We start from the raw sequence: 18,756 nt of genomic DNA, 5'->3' as shown, positions 1-18,756 counted from the left end.
AAGCTATCTAGAAGGGTTAAAGAACAATCAGAATATGGTAAAGAGAAATCATTGGCTTCAAAAAAATCAAAGAAAAAAAGACTTAGGTGTTAGATTTCAAACAAAAAGGCAAGGATTCGCAAAAAACACAGGAAAACTTGCAGAAGATCAAGTAAAACATAATTCACATGCAATGGCTGAAAAATGTTGGAAGCTTGCAGGATGGCAAACACTTCTGGTTACCAAAGCAAAAAGAGAGAAAACTCATAAGTTGGAGATCCAAAAGGAAGGGGATGCAGAAATTTCAGAACATTCCGGTGACATCAACATGAGATCTAAAAGCCCTCTGGAATGGTTAAAGAGACATCAAAAAATAGTACAAGAAGATCATGAGCTTGGAAAAAAGCAAACAGGAAAAGATTTATTTCTTACATACCTAACAAAAAGGCAACAATTTGCAGAAAACATAGGAAAACTTCAAGCAGAGCAATTAAAACTTGCTTCACACACATTGCCTCAACAATGGTGGAAGGCTGCACGACGACAAGTAGTTCTGAAGGTTAAGAAGTCACCACAAGTCACTTCCAAAGCAAAAATAACAGAAAAAAAAGAGAAAACTCTTGAGCTGGAGATCAAAAAGGAAATGGCCAAAGAAATTTCAGAAGCTTCTGGTGAAATCACCCTCAGAACTATAAGCCTGGAGTGCATAAATAGCCATAAAAAAATAATACAAGATGTTCATGGGGAAAATTCAAGAGGAGAAGACTTCTTTCTTCAGTTGGTAACAAAAAGACAAAGACTTAAAACACCTAAAGGAACACGTACAGGGGAGCAAGTAAAACCAGCTTCAAATAAAATGGAGGAAAAATGGAGGAAGATGGCAAGGCGACTAGTCCCTCTGAAGAATAACAAGAAGCTTATTTCAGACAATTCAGAAGCTCTGAAGGTTAAGAGGTGGCCAAAGGTGAATCTCAAAGAAAAAATAAGAGGAAAGAAGGAGGAAACTGAGATTCCAAACAAATTACCTCCAGGAATTTCAGAAGCTTCTGGTGAAATCAGCCTGAGTGCTAAAAACCCAATGGAAAGGTTAAAGAACCATCAGACAGTGGTACAGGAAGATCATGAGCTTGGAAAAAAAATAGGTGAAGATTTTTTTTTTGCTAGGTTGCTGACAAAAGGCAAACAATTTGCAAAACCTCATGTTAGACTTTCAGCAGAGCGAGGAAAACATGCTTCACATTCCATGGCTCAAAAAACAGGGAAGCCTGCAGTGCTATTAGATCCTCAGCAGTTTTCTTCCCTTAAGAGGCTTCCTCAAGCATCCATTCACTCTTTACACAAACGGTCAATTTCACACCTTCCAACTGAGCTGCCTCCTTTGACTACTTCTATTATTGTGGATGATGGAGGTGAGGAAGAGCCTGATAAAGTCATCTTCATACTGAAACATGGCAACAGATCAGTAAGGCCCAACAATAGAAAACATCTTGTAATCAGTCAACAGACAAAAGAGAAAAATCCTCAGAACGAACAGATTGCAGAGAAACTTTCAGAGCAGGAACTTGAGTCTCAGGAATCAAGGGAGGAAAATCTTCTCAGGCATTTAATAATTGGAAGAAAAAATTCCAGAATTAATACCGAGGAGTCTGAAGTGTTGACTGAACCATTGCCTGATAAAACATTCTCCAATGAAGCGGATTGGGAGTATCAGGAACAAACCATGTCTGCTCCCCCTTCACCTGACATTTTGTCAAGCACTGATAACTATTTTCTTCAGGCCGATGTCTTTGAAGCTGAGGTACAAAAACAGTTGGCACACCTGATCGTTAATGAACCTCTGAGGATCCTAATTGCCCAGTTGATCCGTATGATAAAAGTGAACTGTAGAGAACTGACTACCCAGACATCTTGTGGTCTTCTCATCTCTAGAATAGGGCTTGCAATGAGACTCTTCAAAAAGAGAAAACCCTTCCAGGAACCATCTGCTCGGTTGAAACCCTACTTGTTGGTGACTAAAAATGAAACCAATATGACTACAACAAGCTCCAGAAATATGGAGGAACCTTCTGAAGGGGTAAAAGCAACCTAGATAAATAATCCTATTAAGTGTACAAATAGGAGTACTACAAGATTTGGTTACCTAGATGTCTCCCCTTTTCCCCCAGTAGGCCCAATTGATTCAAATTCAAATAGTGATTTCAATTCATGATTGATTCAAATTCAAATAGTGATTTCAGTTTGTGATTGATGCAAATTCAAATTGTGATCCAAATTGTGAATTCGTTTCTGTAAAGATAATTACTTTTTTTGAGTAAAAGCCCTGTTAGATTGTTTATAGAAATTTGCATGTGCCAAGACCGCTTCTCTGCCTGATTCCCATCTCTATATACAAGGATTTCAATTCAATTTCAATTTATTTGTGCTTCTAGACCGCCCCCTCTCCCAGAAGGGACTCGGGGCGGTGTACAGTCCTTAGAGAATATCACAAAAATACAATAAAAAATTAAATATGTACAGTTTGGAGGAGGTTAAAATGCAATTAAAAGAACTGTACAAAGCTAAATAAATATAATTTTTTTAAAATCCCTAAAACAGACACAACAGATTAAAAAACCCTAAGATAACCAGATAATAATACATTTGCCAGGAGGGACAGTTGTAATTATGCCAGGCCTGCTAATCGGAACAGGTGAGTCTTCAATTTTTGCCGGAAGGAGCGGAGGTCAGAAGTGGTTCTAATGTCAGGGGGGAGGTCATTCCAGAGGGTTGGGCCCATCACAGAGAAGGCCCTACTCCTTGGTGTCGCCCGTTGGCATTGCCTAGTGGACGGCACTAGGAGAAGTCCCTCCCTGTGTGAGCGAATTGGCCGCAGGGATGTATGTGGGAGGATGCGATCCCGCAAGTAACTAGGTCCCGTGCCATGGAGCGCTTTAAAGATGGTAATCAGCACCTTGAAACGCACCCGAAAAACCACAGGTAGCCAGTGCAGCTCGCGCAGGAGAGGTGTTACGTGGGAGTACCTCGTACTCCCCATCACAGCCCGCGCGGCTGCGTTCTGAACCAACTGCAGTCTCGGGGCGCGTCCCAAGGGCAGCCCCATGTAGAGAGCATTGCAGTAATCCAGGCGGGACGTCACCAGCGCATGAGTGACCGTGCGTAAGGCATCCCGGTCCAGTAAAGGGCGCAATTGGCGCACCAGGCGAACCTGGTGGAACGCCCCCCTTGCCACGGCTGCCACATGGTCATCCATTGACAGCCGGGCATCAAGGAGGACGCCCAAATTGCGCGCCCGTTCCACAGGGGGCAATTGTTCGCCCCCTATGGCCAGCGATGGAATCAGCTGGCTGAACCGAGGTGCCGGTAGCCACAGCCACTCGGTCTTGGAGGGGTTGAGTTTAAGTCTGTTGTCCCCCATCCAGACCCCGATGGCTTCCAAGCATCGGGACATCACTTCAACAGCCTCATTGGGGTGGTTTGGGGTTGAAATATACAGCTGAGTATCATCAGCGTAGAGGTGATACTCAACCCCAAAACCACGGATGATCTCACCCAGCGGCTTCACATATGTGTTGAACAGGAGAGGCGAGAGGACCGACCCCTGTGGCACTCCACAAGTGAGTGGCCTCGGGGTCGACCTCTGTCCCCCTGTCAACACACATTGCCTCCGGTCGGAGAGGTAGGAGCCGAACCACCGCAAAACGGTACCTCCGACTCCTATCCCCTCCAACCGGCGCAATAGGATACCATGGTCGATGGTATCAAAAGCCGCCGAGAGGTCTAATAGGACCAGGATAGAGGAACAACCTCTATCTCTGGCCCCCCAGAGATCATCGACCAACGCGACCAAGGCTGTCTCTGTGCTGTGCCCGGGTCGGAAGCCGGACTGGCGTGAGTCTAGATACTCGGATTCGTCAAGGTGTTGTGGAAACTGCTGCGCCACCACATTCTCGACAACCTTCGCTAAAAACGGAAGGTTGGAGACTGGACGATAGTTAGCTAGCTCCATTGGGTCAAGTGCAGGCCTCTTAAGTAAGGGTCTCACCACCGCCTCCTTCAAGGCGGCTGGTAAGGATCCCTCACCCAATGAGGCATTCACCAGGCCCAGAAGCCAGCCTCGGGTCACCTCCCAAGATGCCAGTACCAACCAGGAGGGATACGGGTCCATTAAACATGTGGTGGGTCGCAGCCGTCCACGCAACCTATCCAAATCCTCGGGGGCAACAGAATCAAACTCCTCCCAGGATGGTCTCACAAGACTCGCTGTTGGCGGCCCATCCGGTCCACTGAGGGGGGCCCATCCGCTCCGGATCTGAGCGTCTTTATCCTGCAGATATTCCCCAAACTCCTCTGCTCTGCCCTGCAAGGGTGCCCCTTGCGTCCTCTGTGACAAGAGGGAGCGGGTCACCCTAAACAGGGCGGCAGGGCGGTTATCCGCGGACGCAATAAGAGCAGCGCAATATCTACGTTTGGCCGCCCTTAATGCCACAAGGTAGGTCCGTAAATAGGCTCTTACCTGTGTTCGATCAGATTCGGAGCGTGAGGACCTCCACCTGCTCTCTAGACGTCTCCCATGGCGCTTCATCACCCTCAGCTCCTCGGTATACCAAGGAGCCCGGGTGGGTCGCTGCCGCAGGAGAGGTCGCAAAGGCGCAACCCGGTCCAAGGCCCCAGCCGCCGCCCTATTCCAGGCGGCCGCTAGGTCCTCCGACCGAGCGCGGGTCAGGGCTACAGGTAATGGCCCAAGCTCCATCTGGAACTCTCCGGCTCCATCAGGTGCTTGGGGCGGTACCAGCTTGGACCATCTGGTCCCGCCTCCTCGCGGTGGGGGGTAGCGCCAGGGAAGTCCAGCCGGAGACATGAGTGATCCGACCATGACAGGGGTGTAACAACAAAGTCCCCTATACCCAGATCACTCGTCCACTGCTCAGATACAAAAACAAGGTCCAATGTGTGGCCACCTTCGTGTGTGTGTCCCTGAATTAACTGGGTCAGGCCCATGGCTGTCATGGAAGCCATGAACTCCCGAGCCACCTCAGACGCTGCTCCAGTCGACGGCAGGTTGAAATCCCCCATAACCACAAGCCTGGGGATCTCAACCGCCGTCTCCGAGATCAGCTCGAGGAGCTCGGGCAGGGCCGCTGATGTATAGCGAGGAGCCAAGTATACAATCAGCAAACCCAACTGCCTCCCTGGGCCCCATTTCACACCAAGGGACTCACACCCGGATATCTGAGGAACAGTGAACTCCCTCGGCTCTAGACCTTCCCGTATAACTACCGCCACCCCACCACCCTTACCCAGGGCCCGAGGCTGATGGAATGCGTGGAAACCTGGTGGGCACATTTCCACGAGGGGTAAACCACCCTCATGGCCCAACCAGGTCTCCGTTATCCCTGCAAGGTCCAGCTCCCCCTCAGAGATCAGCTCATTAATGAGGGGGGCCTTGTTGGTTACGGACCTTGCATTGCAAAGCATCAGCCGTAGGCCCGGGCTCTGTAGTTCCTGGCCACCTAGGTTGCGGGGGTTGGTACAAACGACCGGGCGTAGCCAACAGCCACGGTCTCCCAACCGACCTTGTAATCTTCTTTTGTCCTCGCATCCCCCCCTCCCCGCGACCGTTGTAATCAAACAACCCTCTATTGGAATAACTTGTTATAAGGATAAGCAACATGTAAGGTTCTTACAAATTGTGATCAGCATCTGGGGAGAGCCACGTATAGCACAAAGCTAAAGTAACTGAAACCTGAGGAAAATTGAGGAAAAGAGCTCTTCTGGGGAAAAGAGTTCTTATGTTAAAATACGCAAAGGCCACCTTTCTCTTTCTTTAACCTTGCAGATACCAAAGCAGGAAATTAGACAATATGGGAATGGCTTCAATTGGAGGTTGGCTGTTTCATTGACAACGGTGATTGTGGTTATTATTGTAGTAATTTCTTTGATTAAGGTAAGCTAAAATATTTTTCTAGAGATCCTTATATTAATTTATTTACCCACTATATTTCAAAGTCCAATAATGAAAAGATAAACTTCTCCCAACTCTTAATATACTGCTTTATTGAAGAGCCAGAATTTGCTTGAACACTGTAACTCAGAAACCACATTACTGCAACCAGGATTTAATATAATATATTCAACCTCAAAAAAAAAAGGGTGAGATTGATTTTTGTAAAATTATTGGTGAGGGAAATAAATCAAGACTAAATTGGTGTATTAAGCTTGGATTCATTCCATCTTCAATTCTGAGAGGGAACGTCTGGCTAGTAAGCTTGATTTGTTCCATAAGATCTTCTTATGTGGTAACCAAGACCATGTTGGAGACCCCACACCTTTTTATAAGCAGAAGATGGAGAAAAAGAAAAGTTTCTTATTGAGAAGCAGAGAAAAAAAACCATTGTTCTCTTTGACAGTCATTGATTCTTTTTCCTCACTTTGAAAAATATTTACATTTATCCCTCACAACTACACCTCTCTTTTTGGATTCAACAGATCTGTTCTCATCAAACTGCCAAAGGAAGAGAAGGAACCCCTCCTGTAAAAGGGTAACTCTTGCCTGGAGATACTTAGCTATTTGCAACTCTCTACTATGAAAATCCTGTGTATGAGAAACAATCTCAAGATTAGGTGGCAATGTACTTACAAGTTTTACTCTTAAAAAGCAAATTTTAGTTCACAATATGCTGCATCTAAAAGTTGAAAACATTGAAAACATTGCCAAATAATCTGATTTTTTTGCTGGCTGAATTTGTATGTTCAGCATTGGCTTCCTGCTACATTCCTCAATTGATGTCATATCCTTTTTTCCTTCTCCTCTTGGCAACTTTCAATTATTTTCAGTGCTAAACAAACATTTAAGTTCAGATTTCCAGGAGGACATGCATGCTTACGAAGCCAAAAATAAGTAAAACCCTAAACAGCTATGTGGTTACCTGCAGCGTGCACTCTTAAAACTTTGGAGACAATTGCAGGTGTGGGTTTCAGTATAAGAGGCAATTAATTCTGCTGCTTGGTTATACTTTGTACAAGCACAGAAGTGTCTTGGACTCAAAAGCTTTTAAAGTCCATTTTGAGAAACAGAAATATATACATCTTTCATTAAATGATAAGAGTTTGTATACTCCTCTAGTACAGAAATGTATGCCATATTTGGTTTGAACATTGTCAAAAGCGTTTTATCCAGTCTAAGATCTCACTATTTTTCTCTTTAATTGTTTTCTTTAAGGACATTTCTGGATAGTCAGAAGGAAGATACACCTGAAAAACAGGTATGTAAATGCAGAAGCAACCACTGGTGATACGGCTAGATTCAATTTTCTTATTCTTATTGGATCTGAAAAACATGGCTCCACATTCCCATAAGTATTACAGATGTGGCCCAGGAAGCCTGAAAATAAATAAATAAATAATAACAACAGCAGCAACGATGATGATGATGATGATGATGGGAATGGAGAAGATAACAAAATACAAAGCCCTACATATAGAAATAGAACAACTATGGCAAAAGCAAGCAAGGGTAGTACAATAGTAATAGGAGTCTTTGGTGCAGTCCCAAAACAACTGGAGCACCACTTGAACACCATCATTGGCATTGACAAATTTGCCATTAGTCAATTGCAGAAGGCAGCTTTACTTGGAACTGCTTCCATCCTGCGACGATATCTGTAACACTGTCAAACATCCAGATTTACCTATCCCAGGTCCTTGGTTAGGATTCGATAGGTAGATAAAAATGCCAAAACCAGTCTAAACATCTGACTGATTGTAGTAGTAGTAGTAGTAGTAGTAGTAGTAGTAGTAGTAGTAATAATAATAATAATAATAATAATAATAATAATAATAATAATAATAATGGTGTATAATATATATAATGTATAATAATAATGTAGGCACTTGGCTCACAACACATCTGATATAACAGTAGTTGAAAAGAAAAAAGTTCGGTTCATTGACATTGCAATACCTGGTGATGCGCGAATTGAAGATAAGCAGCAAGAAAAAAAATCACAAAGTACCAGGACTTGCAAATTGAAGCTGAGCGACTATGGAAAAAGAAATCGTGTGTTATCCCAATTGTAATTGGAGCCCTTGGAGCAATATCTAAAGGGCTACATCGCTATTTGGAAATTCTAAATTTATCGGACTTGAACATTCTGATTCTACAAAAAACCACCCTACTTGGAACAGCTTATAAATCCTCCGACATTACCTTAAGAGTTCCTAGGTCCTTGGTTAGGACTCAAGCTTTTGAGCTACCAACCAGCCCCAAAGGCTGTGAGTCTTAGATTAACCATAAAATAATAATATAAAATAATAATACAAATTAAAGTGTCACTGAATGGTGGCATTTTAAAAATTTTGCAAGCTGCCTGTAATCACTTATGTGTGAGTTGGATGTTTACTTAAATTTGTTTCATTCATTTTGGGAGTATATTAAACTTAATGAGATTTTCTTCTGATTAAGTAAGCTTCAGGATTGGGTTGCAGTGTTTAACATAGGTTGGCTTTTATTTGGTAACTTAAGTCTCTACCCATCTCTCTAAATGTACCATATTTTTTGGAGTATAAGACACACTTTCCCCCTCTCCTAAAAGTGGGTGGAAATGTCAGTGTGTCGTATACACCAAATATTGCCAAAGCCCCACCCATCTGCCAGCTCCTACCCTTTGGCTGTTTTTGGCTTCTGCGCATGTCATGTTTTTAGCCTCCACACACTCCATTTTAGATGTGTTCCAGGCTGTGGGGATCACCACAGCACATCACCACCTCTGCATGTCGTGTTTTTGGTCTCTGCACATCACTTTTTTGGCCTCCCCATGCCCCATTTTTGGCCTCTGCTAAAAACCAGCCTGAAAATGTGACACGCGGAGGCCAAAAATGTGACACACAGAGATGGCAATCGGTGGTGATGTGCTGTGGCGATCCCCGCAGCCTGGAATGGGTCTAAAATGGAGTGTGCAGAGCCTGAAAACACGACATGCAGAGGCCAAAAATGTGACGTACCGAGGCGGCAATAGACTGTGGTGATCTTCACAGCCTGGAACAGCTGATTGGCGGTATACCGGGAGGCTGATCCAACTGCCAATCAGCCGCTCATACTGAATCAGGCTGCGATAACATGATGAAGCTGACAAAGCTGTTTGCTGTTTACTAGATGCTGGGAGGCAGAGGCAGAATTTTTTTTCTTGTTTTCCTCCCAAAAATCTAATGAGCTTCTTATACTCTGGAGCATTTTATACTCTGAAAAACACAGTAGCTTTCCTGTTTTAAAGTCACTCCTTGAGTTTTAAAGTCATTTAAGCTAGGCAGGATAATCACTCCATATTGACAGTTCTGTGGATAAAGATGGCAGTTTCCAGCTGTTCTTCCCGAATTTGCCAGTTTTCCCTGCTTGTCACCATTTCTTCTGGATCCTGTAAGCCAATCAGTTGCCTTCAGGAACAGGAGGTACACTTATTTTCTGTTCAGGTAGAAGTAATTCAGAAGCACTTTAACTTCTCTCTGTAGAATGAGAAGAAGGCCATTGTAACAGCCAATGGTCTGGAGCCAGACTTTCCAAAACTTGTGATTTCTAGATGACTGGCAATTTAAAATGTCCAAATATATGCTATAGTATTTAGGAAAAAAACAATATTTTGAACTATTTTTAAGACATAGTTCCAGAGGTAGTATTCAGCCAGTTCTGACAGGTTTTGAAGAACCGTTAGCGGAAATTTCGAGATTGGGGAGGGAATGGGTATTTTGCAGTATCCTTCTCCTGCCACGTACACAAATCCACACTCACAGAACTGGTAGTAAAATAAATTGACTCCCTCCACTACATAGTTCCCACATTGCATCAAACTGTGGATGGCCAGAAAATTATTTATGGAATAAATCCCAATGGCTGGATTCACAAAACTTGAAGGGAAAATCTGAGTCAAATGTGGAAATCATATCTTACAGTTTTATGTATTTTGTGTATTTATCATTATTCCTAATGCATCTTTTCAGGAGAAAAGTTTTGCTACAACCATTTGTGACTTATTAAATATATCAAAGATGAACAAACATGGCTTTGGAAGATTTTGCAAGCATTTTTTCCACTCTGTCAAACCCATTAATGTGGGAGATAGAATGCATGAAGTAAGATTGGTCTTTTGAAAAGATTCCATAAGAATAATACTGACAATTCACTTAAACCAGAGTGGTATGTACCAGATGAATTGATAAAATCCTTATTTCCATACAATGTTAAGGCATACATTTATTTCATACATCATAATTAAATCCAAATTAAATAATATACGTATATTAAGCATAACAACACTTGCAAAGTTTAGGAATACTAATACTTTTTTAACTGATGTTAAAAATAACTAATGTTATTGGCTATTAACACTAATTAGCAGAAGTACATTCCAGAATTCTCTAGCATAGATAAAGAGGGAGCTAAAACTCATGACCTAATTAGGAGTTCGCAGTTAAGTTTGCTCTAGTTTGCTAGCCACATATTCCTTCAGAAAGAGCCTCCATTTCAGGATCTGGAATTTGAATCAGAGATATAAATAAAATGATAATGCAACACGAATATTAAAATCTCAGGCTGAAGTTTTATTTTCATTACTTCACATCCTTTCCTCATGCTTAGACTTCGGCATCTTCCTTGGACAAGCCTCCTTGGCTTGAGGAAATGTATCATGATAAAGTATGGAAAAAATACAGCACTGATAAACCTCATGATGAAGAATCCTCTGAAGAGGAAGTGATATTCAGTCGTGAAACCGCAAGGTATTTTTTTTCTTTTCCTTTTTCCCCTTTGGCACATATTACAAGAAAGAAATTTACAAAGCAGGAGGAGGGGGAGGGGGATGCATTTAATTATGTCCACCTCTTGGCAATTCTAGGGCCAGGTCTTGCCACATCTTCCTATTTTATACTACTTCCTTGAGCTTTTGTCTGCTCTGGTTGATGTCAGGCTTTGATGGTGTCCAGCCACCATGTTTTTTGACCGCCTGGCTTCCTTTTACCATTGAATCTTCCAAATGTAATTGCATTCTCCAGTGAACTCCCCTGTGCGACATGACCAGAGGAAAACTAGAGAGGGAATCATCCCATTCTGCAACTTAGAGAACATCTTTAGATTTTTCATTACAAAATTTTTGGAACAAATTTGTCCAACTGAGAACACTGCAATATGTTTTACATGGGGCTGTCCTTGAAGATCACTTCAACTGCCCTTGAAGGCAACTCAGAAGCTACAACTGGCCACAAAATCAGTGGCACATACAATCCTAGGTTTGCCAATCTTACATGCATACAATCTGTTGTATAAGCTATATTAGCTCCCAGTTTAATTCTGGGTGTAATTCAAGCTCCTGGTTGTCACCTTTAAATGCCTACATACCAGAGATCAGGATATTTGCAGGATTTCTTCTCCCTGATAGTATCTGCCCTTCCTACCAGATCGGATAGGGTAGGTACGCTCCAGCTCCTTTCCTGAAGTCTTGCCATCTGGTGGGAGCTCAGAGGTGTGCCTTTTTCTGTGGCTGTCCCTACCTTATGGAACACTCTTCCCCCAAAGGATTCGGCAAACTCAGGTGCAGGGAGGGAAAAAGAATATGTGAATCTGGTAATGAAACATCTCAAAGGAAAGACTACAGAGCCTGGTTTTTGTTTTCATTTTATGGTTTATTAATTTTATTATTATTACTACTCAGAATTTTGTTTTAAGATGGGCAGCCATACAAATATTTCTTATAGAGGTAAAGTGTGGCACTCCACAGAAATGCTTATTTTTTCTTCCATTGAAAAAAGCAATAACATATCTGCAAAAATGAAAAATGTATGCAATTGCAGATGTTGCCCATGTTGACTCCAAAATTTGGATGTTCTCTTCATATACTGCTTCTTTGCTGGGGTTACCAGTTAGCTTTTCTGGCAATGGCTGCTTTCTCTAAACATGGGCATACATCACTGCAGAACCGTTGTATGTAATATTGTTTTGAAAATAGGTTTGTTTAGAACTGTCATGTATAAGATCTTATTGTTGAACAACAAACTCTATAATTTCTGCTCTTTATCAGGCCTCCAGAAAAACTTGAGCCTCATCCTGTGGAACTACCGTGAGTTACTACATATACTACAAAACTATTACTAATGTTCTTTTCCTGTTTAAAATGAGAGCACCACAGCAATTCTTCTGCATTTTTGTTGAAATGAAATTATTCCAACACAATTGAGTAACTGCACAGAGTTCAAAACATTGGAAGAATATTTATGGTATTTCAACAAATTTTTAAATTTCCAGTATATATTTGAATAGATATATTAGCTCATGTATTATAGGACTTATCCTCTGCAATAATGTATTTTATTTTTCAAATATAACTACACTTTCCTCATATTTTAGCAATCCAAAAGTGGAGATATAATTCAATTAATATTTTAGAAATAGCTACAATGGATACAGAGACCCAGTTGTTGCAGTGGTTTAGGTAGCAAGCTAGAAACCAGGAGGTGGTGAGTTCTAGTCTCACCTTGGGCATTAAGCCAGGAGGGTGACTTTGGGTCAGTCACTCTCTCAGCCCCAGGAAGGAGGCAATGGCAAACCACTTCTGAAATCTTTCCTATAAAACTGCAGGGACATTAGTCAGAAGTAAACATTGATATAAAGGCATGCACACAAACAATAATTGTTAAATAAAGAAATCCAACAAAAATATTTATGAAAATCTCTCCAAACTGGTTAACATAGAGCAAGAATGCCATCTGGGGACAGAACCAATTAAACAAACAACTGTACCTTTAAGACGGTGCTTTTAAGATGTGCCTTTAAATGTGCTTAAATATGTCCCTTTAAATGTGCCTTTAAAGCCTTAGAGTGTTAAGGCTTTAAAAGAACTGCAGAAGAAGTCCTTTATGTTGGGATCAGATTCTATTTTCTTTCTCAAGGACACATACAAATTTTACATTGGCTAAAAGAATTTGTTATTCTATTGCATCCTGTTCTGTAGGATTGTTTCTGGAGGCATAGAAGAGACACGAACCACTGGTGCTTCCAGAAAGCTAATCCACTTCTAGTACCAAAGTTAGAGATATAGTTGTTTATGTTCTTATTTGTTGGATATGTGTTTTACCATTTCTTTTCCTGTGGGCTCAAGATAGCATATAGGGGAGCCCCCACTCATTTAATCCCAACAGCAACGAACCTGTGAAGTAGATTTATCTCAGGAAGTGACTGGCTCCAAATTACTCGGAGGGCTCCATGACATTTGTAGATATTTGAACCTGGGTCTCCCAACACCTCGTCCAACAGTTTAACCCATCTATCCTTTAAGTCACACCCTCACCTATGAATCAACAAGCTGAAGCAGACTGAGAATACGTAAAATAAATACATGTATATAAGAATCAAAGGCTTGAAAAAAGCTAGCAGAGTCTGCTTAGACGTATTGGAAAAGCTAAACTTCAAATTCAACAGCAAAGTCATTTTGCAGCAAAGCCATTTTAGGATTCTTTTGAGCAAACACACAATTGTTGCTACCTTTAGAGAAATTGTAAAATTCTGGGAAAGGAAATAAAAAATCACAACTTTGTTCTTTATTTAAACTTGGATTAATCTCTGTTTCTGCTTTATCTTCCTAGGGAAATAATGCCACCACCCCCACCAGCAGCAATTGAACCTCCAGCTCCAGCTCCAGCTCCAGCTCCAGCTCCAGCTCCAGTTCCAGTTCCAGCTCCAGCTCCAGCTCCAGCTCCAGCTCCAGCTCCAGAGCCAGTTAAAAAGGCCAGTTCAAAGAAACTGTGAGTATCTGTAGAGTTATATGTGTGGAATAGTATTCCTTTACTTGAAGGTAGGTCCACCTATAGATTCTCATTCATTCAGTTTATGAAAGAGCCATGGTGGTGCAGTGGTTACAATGTGGTATTGAAGGGTAACTCAACCGCTCACTGCCAGGAGTTCAATCCTGATTGGTTCAATATTGACTCAGCCTTCTATCCTTTCAGTGTCATTAAAATGAGGACTCAGATTGTTGGGTGCAATATGCTGACTCTGTAAACCAGACTCTGTAAATTAGCACAGCGAAGAGGTATATCAGTCTTAGTGCTATTGCTATTCTTAATTATATTTATATAAACTGATCATGTTTTAGAGTTGCTATATTAAGAGAGGCAGCTCGAAATTCCTAGCCTTATCTATAGGCAAGCAAATTGGGATGGAGCAATATTTGGTTTAATTTCCTCAGGACGGGAGAAAAATTCTCCAATAGAACGGAGAGGACCATTTATCTACAGCATGTTTCTCAATCACAGAACGTTTAAGATGAGTGGATGTCATCTCCCAAAGTTCCCTAGCCAGCCACGCTTAATATTACTTACCTACTGCCACCAGTAGCCTCCCACCGTCCAGTATGATCCCACAGAGTTGGCCTCTTCAGGGTGCCGTCGGCCAGACAGTGTCGGCTGGTGACCCCCAGGGGGAGACCCTTCTCTGTGGGAGTGCCTTCCCTCTGGAATGAGCTGCCCCCAGAGCTTTGCATAATCCTTGACCTCCGGTCCTTCCGACGTGCCCTAAAAAGTTGGCTTTTCCAGCAAGCCGGCCTGGCCTGTTAATTTTATCTCATTTTTTAAATGTATTGTCCTATAAATTGGGTTTGTTTTTTGGATATGTATTTAATTTCTTTTTAACTTTTGGGATGTGTGTTTTTAATGTTGTACGCCGCCCTGAGTCCTTTGGGAGAAGAGCGGCATATAAATCCCAAAAAACAAACAAATAAAACAAACAATATTAACATCTAAAAGTTCCTGAGGTTGAGAAAATCCAGTCTAAACTTCCTTTCATTTTAAGAAGTTTGAAAAGGAACGAGCCATTACCCTTCCCAGGATAATGTGTCCGTAGGAAGGACGCAATCTCAGTTGTAGCAAGTTCTTTTTAACTTCTCTTCTGTTAAAACACCTTTCTCTTCTTTGTCAGGTCAGAAAAAGAAACACCCACTAGTGAAACCGCACCAACAACTGAGTGAGTAGTTGAGTCTCTCAAGAATTGTTATTTAACTTATAACATTTTTTTCTCCAAGATATTTCCTGGGAATTTTACAATTTTAAATTGGCAATTTTAGATGAAGCAGAATTCTTTTTAACTTCTATTCTCTTAAAATGTTTTTCTGTTCTTTGTCAGGTCAGAAAAAGAGACGCCCAGTGAAGCCGCACCAACGACTGAGTGAGTAGTAGAGTCCCTCAAGGATTGTTCTTTAACTTATTATCTTTTTCCTCCAAGATATTTCCTGGGAAGGGAAGGAGACAATCTTAGCTGAAGCAGAATTCTTTTTAGCTTCTATGTTTGTTTGTTCTTTGTCAGGTCAGAAAAAGAGACGGGCGGTAGTGAAGCTACTCCAAAGTCTGAGTGAGTACTACAATCTGTCAAGGGCTGTTCTTTCACTTAGAACTTTTTTCCTCCAAGTTATTTCTAAGTAATGTGTTTGTTTAAAACAACATCTAATATGTACTGTTACTATTGCAGCTTCATCATTATTAAAATCAACAACTTTACACACCTAAAAGCCTTTGCATATATAGACCAAAAATAAAATATGCTGCACGCAGAATTGAAACATCCTAATTCCTCCTGTACTGTAATAGTATGAAATAATCTGGAAAAATAAAGCGTTTGTTTTTTTAGTAGCTGAAGACATTTCAGATTCTAAGAGCATTCTGAATTAAAAATTTAAATTGGGGGAAGCAGAACTAGGAAGCAGAGGATGCCTCTTAGTTCTAGCACTCACTAACCTGGTTGAAACTACAAGGCAAAAAGCAGCATTCTTTTCAGACTGCCCCACTCCCCAAACTCAAATGAGTGTTTCTAGCTGAGTGCAAGAAAGTGCCCAAAATAATTTGCTCCCCAAATTTGAGCAGCAGAGAGTGCTTCCCTCCCCGGGATGTTTACTTTATTTTGGTGCACATTAAGGAAAGTTTTGTGAAATCTTCTCACTCTCTTTAGTGTAAGTAAATGGAGTTAATGATGCTACAAAACTGATTTGTTTGCTGGTACAATAGGGATTTTGTTTATTTATTTATTTATTAGATTTCTAGACCGCCCCCTCTCCCCGGAGGGACTCGGGGCGGTGTACAGGTATAAATTTAAAAAACCCATCCAAACAATAATATACATAATTAAAATTAAATTAAATAACCCCTGTACAATTTATAAAAATTAAAACTAGCTCATAAAACCAATCATAAAATTTAAAAACCAAAACTGAGGTGGGAAGGCTGGAATTAGGCCAGGCCAGCTAGCTGGAACAGGTGGGTTTTGAGTTTCTGACGGAAGGAGCGGATAGAGAAGTGCCTTGCACAATGCTTTTGTGGATTGACCTTTTCTGCCACAAATCCATTTACCTGCAAATTCTGTTCCAACCTGACTGGTACTTAGATAAAAGAAGGCTTAAATATGGGGTTGACTGTCCTCTAGGCCCAACAGAAGAGACCACAATGTGAGATGATGAAAGAGAACGTTTTTACTAATAAAATAAAATAAAATCCTCATGACTGAATTTGGAGAGATGAAGAAAAGCGAGTCATAAGCAGTAGTATTTGGAAGGAAAGCACTGAAATGGTAGCTCTAGTGTGTGAGGAACCCAAATCTTTTAGTTATCTTTCATTTATTAACTTGGTTTTTGATTATAGCCAATTTTATAATCTTAGAAATATTTATCTTTTAAGCTGTAAGCCTCCCAGGGTTGCTTAGAAAGAAGATGGGTGGCAATTAAATGGAATAAATAAACAGATAAATGAGGAGGGCAAGCTGACCAGGTGAGGATAAAATATTCACCTGCTGCAATAACAATACTTAAATTCTGCTTTTATTTTTTATTTTAACCAGGGCTTCAGAAGCAGAAGAAGAAACTGAAGGTACTTCCAAGAAAGCGTAAGTAGCTCCAGTGGGCAAGTCAGGAGTAGTTCTCTTTAAGAATTTTCGAAGTGATTCAGAATGCATCATGGGATATTTAATGTGTAAAACATCTCATAATCTCATCATTTTATTTCACTGTTCAACAGTAGAAAGAAAAAGTTCTAGTAGGAAATAGGAAAAGGAAGGAGCAAAACTAGAAAAGAGCAATAACTTTTTACCTTTTCCCGTTCTGGAGTACCAAACCCCTATTACGAAAGGGAGCAGATGCTCCTTTCAGTGTATATTCGTTTTATGTTTCTGTTGCATACATGTGAATGTAATTTCTGTTGCATACATGTGAATGTAACTTCTGTTGCATACATGTGAATGTAATTTCTGTTGCATACATGTGAATGTAATTTCTGTTGCATACGTGTGAATGTAATTTCTGTTGAATACATGTGGATGTAATTTCCAATCATTTTTCTATCTATCTGATTCTAACAGATCGGTGGTTTTTTCAGTTTTGCTTTTCTATTTGTATTTAAATTGGATCCCATATTTACTCCTATACTGGATCCTATATTTGAAGAATAGTCAGAAACCTATTGATCACCTTAGGGCTTCAATTCTCCCTTTCCCTATCCTCACCATAGATAGAAAGTGATGCTGCCAGACCCAAAGTAGCTATTGTGAGAAGATTCTATGGGTGGTTACCAAGACCTTTTCTCTTTGAGCAATTGGCTATGACAGGGTTGTTGAAATGTATCTCTAAAATGTATCTCTGAAAATCATAAAAAAAAATAATAGCACCTCAATATATGGATATTTCACCTGAGAATAAGGGTAGTGGATCACCTGAGAATAAGGGTCGTGGATCAATTATAATAATAATAGATAGACAAAAGTTGAACAGAGTGATTAGAAAATATGTAGTTTTATAGTCACATCATAATATCATCTTTTATTCCTTTTATATCTACAGAAGTTCAGAAGGAGATGAAGAAGAGGAAGAGGAAGAAGACTAATCCTACTTATATAGAACACTGCTTATTGCTATATATTTTACTATTAAATACATTTCTCCATGCACCTTTTTATTGTTATCTTTATCACGAAGCTTTAAAACATTTCAGAATAGTTATTATCCCATTTGGAGCAACTGCAATTGGGTTGGGCTAAGGTTCTTATTACTTATGGCCCTAGTGACTACCAATGATAAAATCTATATAAGTTTCTTAGTGCCAGAATGATGTTTTACAAATGTGTAGATCATTCACATGACATTTGTGTAGTGGCAGGATTACCCTCATAAGTACATATTCATTTATTATTGCATCTCTATAAAATGTTTCCAGGTTACCAAATGCAGAATACGTATCAGTTTTTTTTTATATCTGCAACTAAAATTATGTCTATAAACTGTAACACACAAAAACACGCACACACTAGCAGGGAGTGAAATAAGACTCACAATGTGACTAAGAATCCGCATCACTTACAATACAAAATGAAAATGTAACAAATGTCTAAAAGACTGAGGAACAAAACATTATTCACTTGATGGCAAAATAACAAAATTAGCAGTATAAGACTGTTCTCCTCACTTGTCAGGAGCACAAAAATAAAATAAAACAACTTTTGAAAAAGCTTTCATGGTTCAAACTGAGAGATGTGAGAATATAAACTCTTTCTAAAATCTTGGTCCCAAGTCAAAGGAGCACCAGATGTTAAGCCCAGAAACATCCTATGCAGTTAATTGGAGTAGCATGGAAAATTTTTCAATCTTCAAAAACCTTGCAGCATTATTTGGCCCACTGAAATTTTAAGACTCTTTGAAAACAATGCACTGTGGAAGATGACCATAGCAGGGTGAAGGGTAGACAGGTTCAGTGTTAGGTTTCTGCCGG

At 40.7% G+C, this 18,756-nt stretch overlaps 2 protein-coding genes across 2 annotated transcripts in view; both read left to right on the top strand.

Moving 5' to 3' along the window:
- LOC309382044 (uncharacterized protein) overlaps positions 1-17,932 on the top strand; it is a 196,657-nt gene extending 178,725 nt beyond the window's left edge. Inside the window, exons 9-10 of the mRNA XM_081933497.1 lie at positions 16,838-16,882; positions 17,832-17,932. Of these exons, the coding sequence (XP_081789623.1) occupies positions 16,838-16,882; positions 17,832-17,874 (88 nt within the window). The 3' untranslated portion in view covers positions 17,875-17,932. The remainder of the gene's footprint in view (positions 1-16,837; positions 16,883-17,831) is intronic.
- Positions 9,325-14,982, top strand: LOC309382045 (uncharacterized protein). Its single transcript, XM_081933499.1, has 4 exons — positions 9,325-9,423; positions 10,607-10,746; positions 13,603-13,761; positions 14,933-14,982. Exons 2-4 carry the CDS (start codon positions 10,649-10,651, stop codon positions 14,979-14,981), a joined length of 306 nt encoding a protein of 101 aa, XP_081789625.1. The 5' UTR covers positions 9,325-9,423; positions 10,607-10,648; the 3' UTR covers position 14,982.
- Positions 17,933-18,756: the final 824 nt, after the last annotated feature.

Source organism: Natrix helvetica (assembly GCF_964273705.1).
Source record: "Natrix helvetica genome assembly, chromosome: Z".
Lineage (NCBI taxonomy): Eukaryota > Metazoa > Chordata > Lepidosauria > Squamata > Natricidae > Natrix > Natrix helvetica.
Note: the sequence above shows the minus strand (reverse complement) of the source record. Positions and strands in the feature narration are given on the sequence as shown.

Excerpts from the sequence above, each read along its gene's own strand:
- LOC309382045 (XM_081933499.1), top strand. The coding sequence starts at position 10,649 with ATGTATCATGATAAAGTATGGAAAAAATACAGCACTGATAAACCTCAT. Across the intron at positions 10,747-13,602 it reads TTCAGTCGTGAAACCGCAAG|GGAAATAATGCCACCACCCC; the intron begins GTATTTTTTTTC and ends TTATCTTCCTAG. Across the intron at positions 13,762-14,932 it reads AAGGCCAGTTCAAAGAAACT|GTCAGAAAAAGAAACACCCA; the intron begins GTGAGTATCTGT and ends CTTCTTTGTCAG.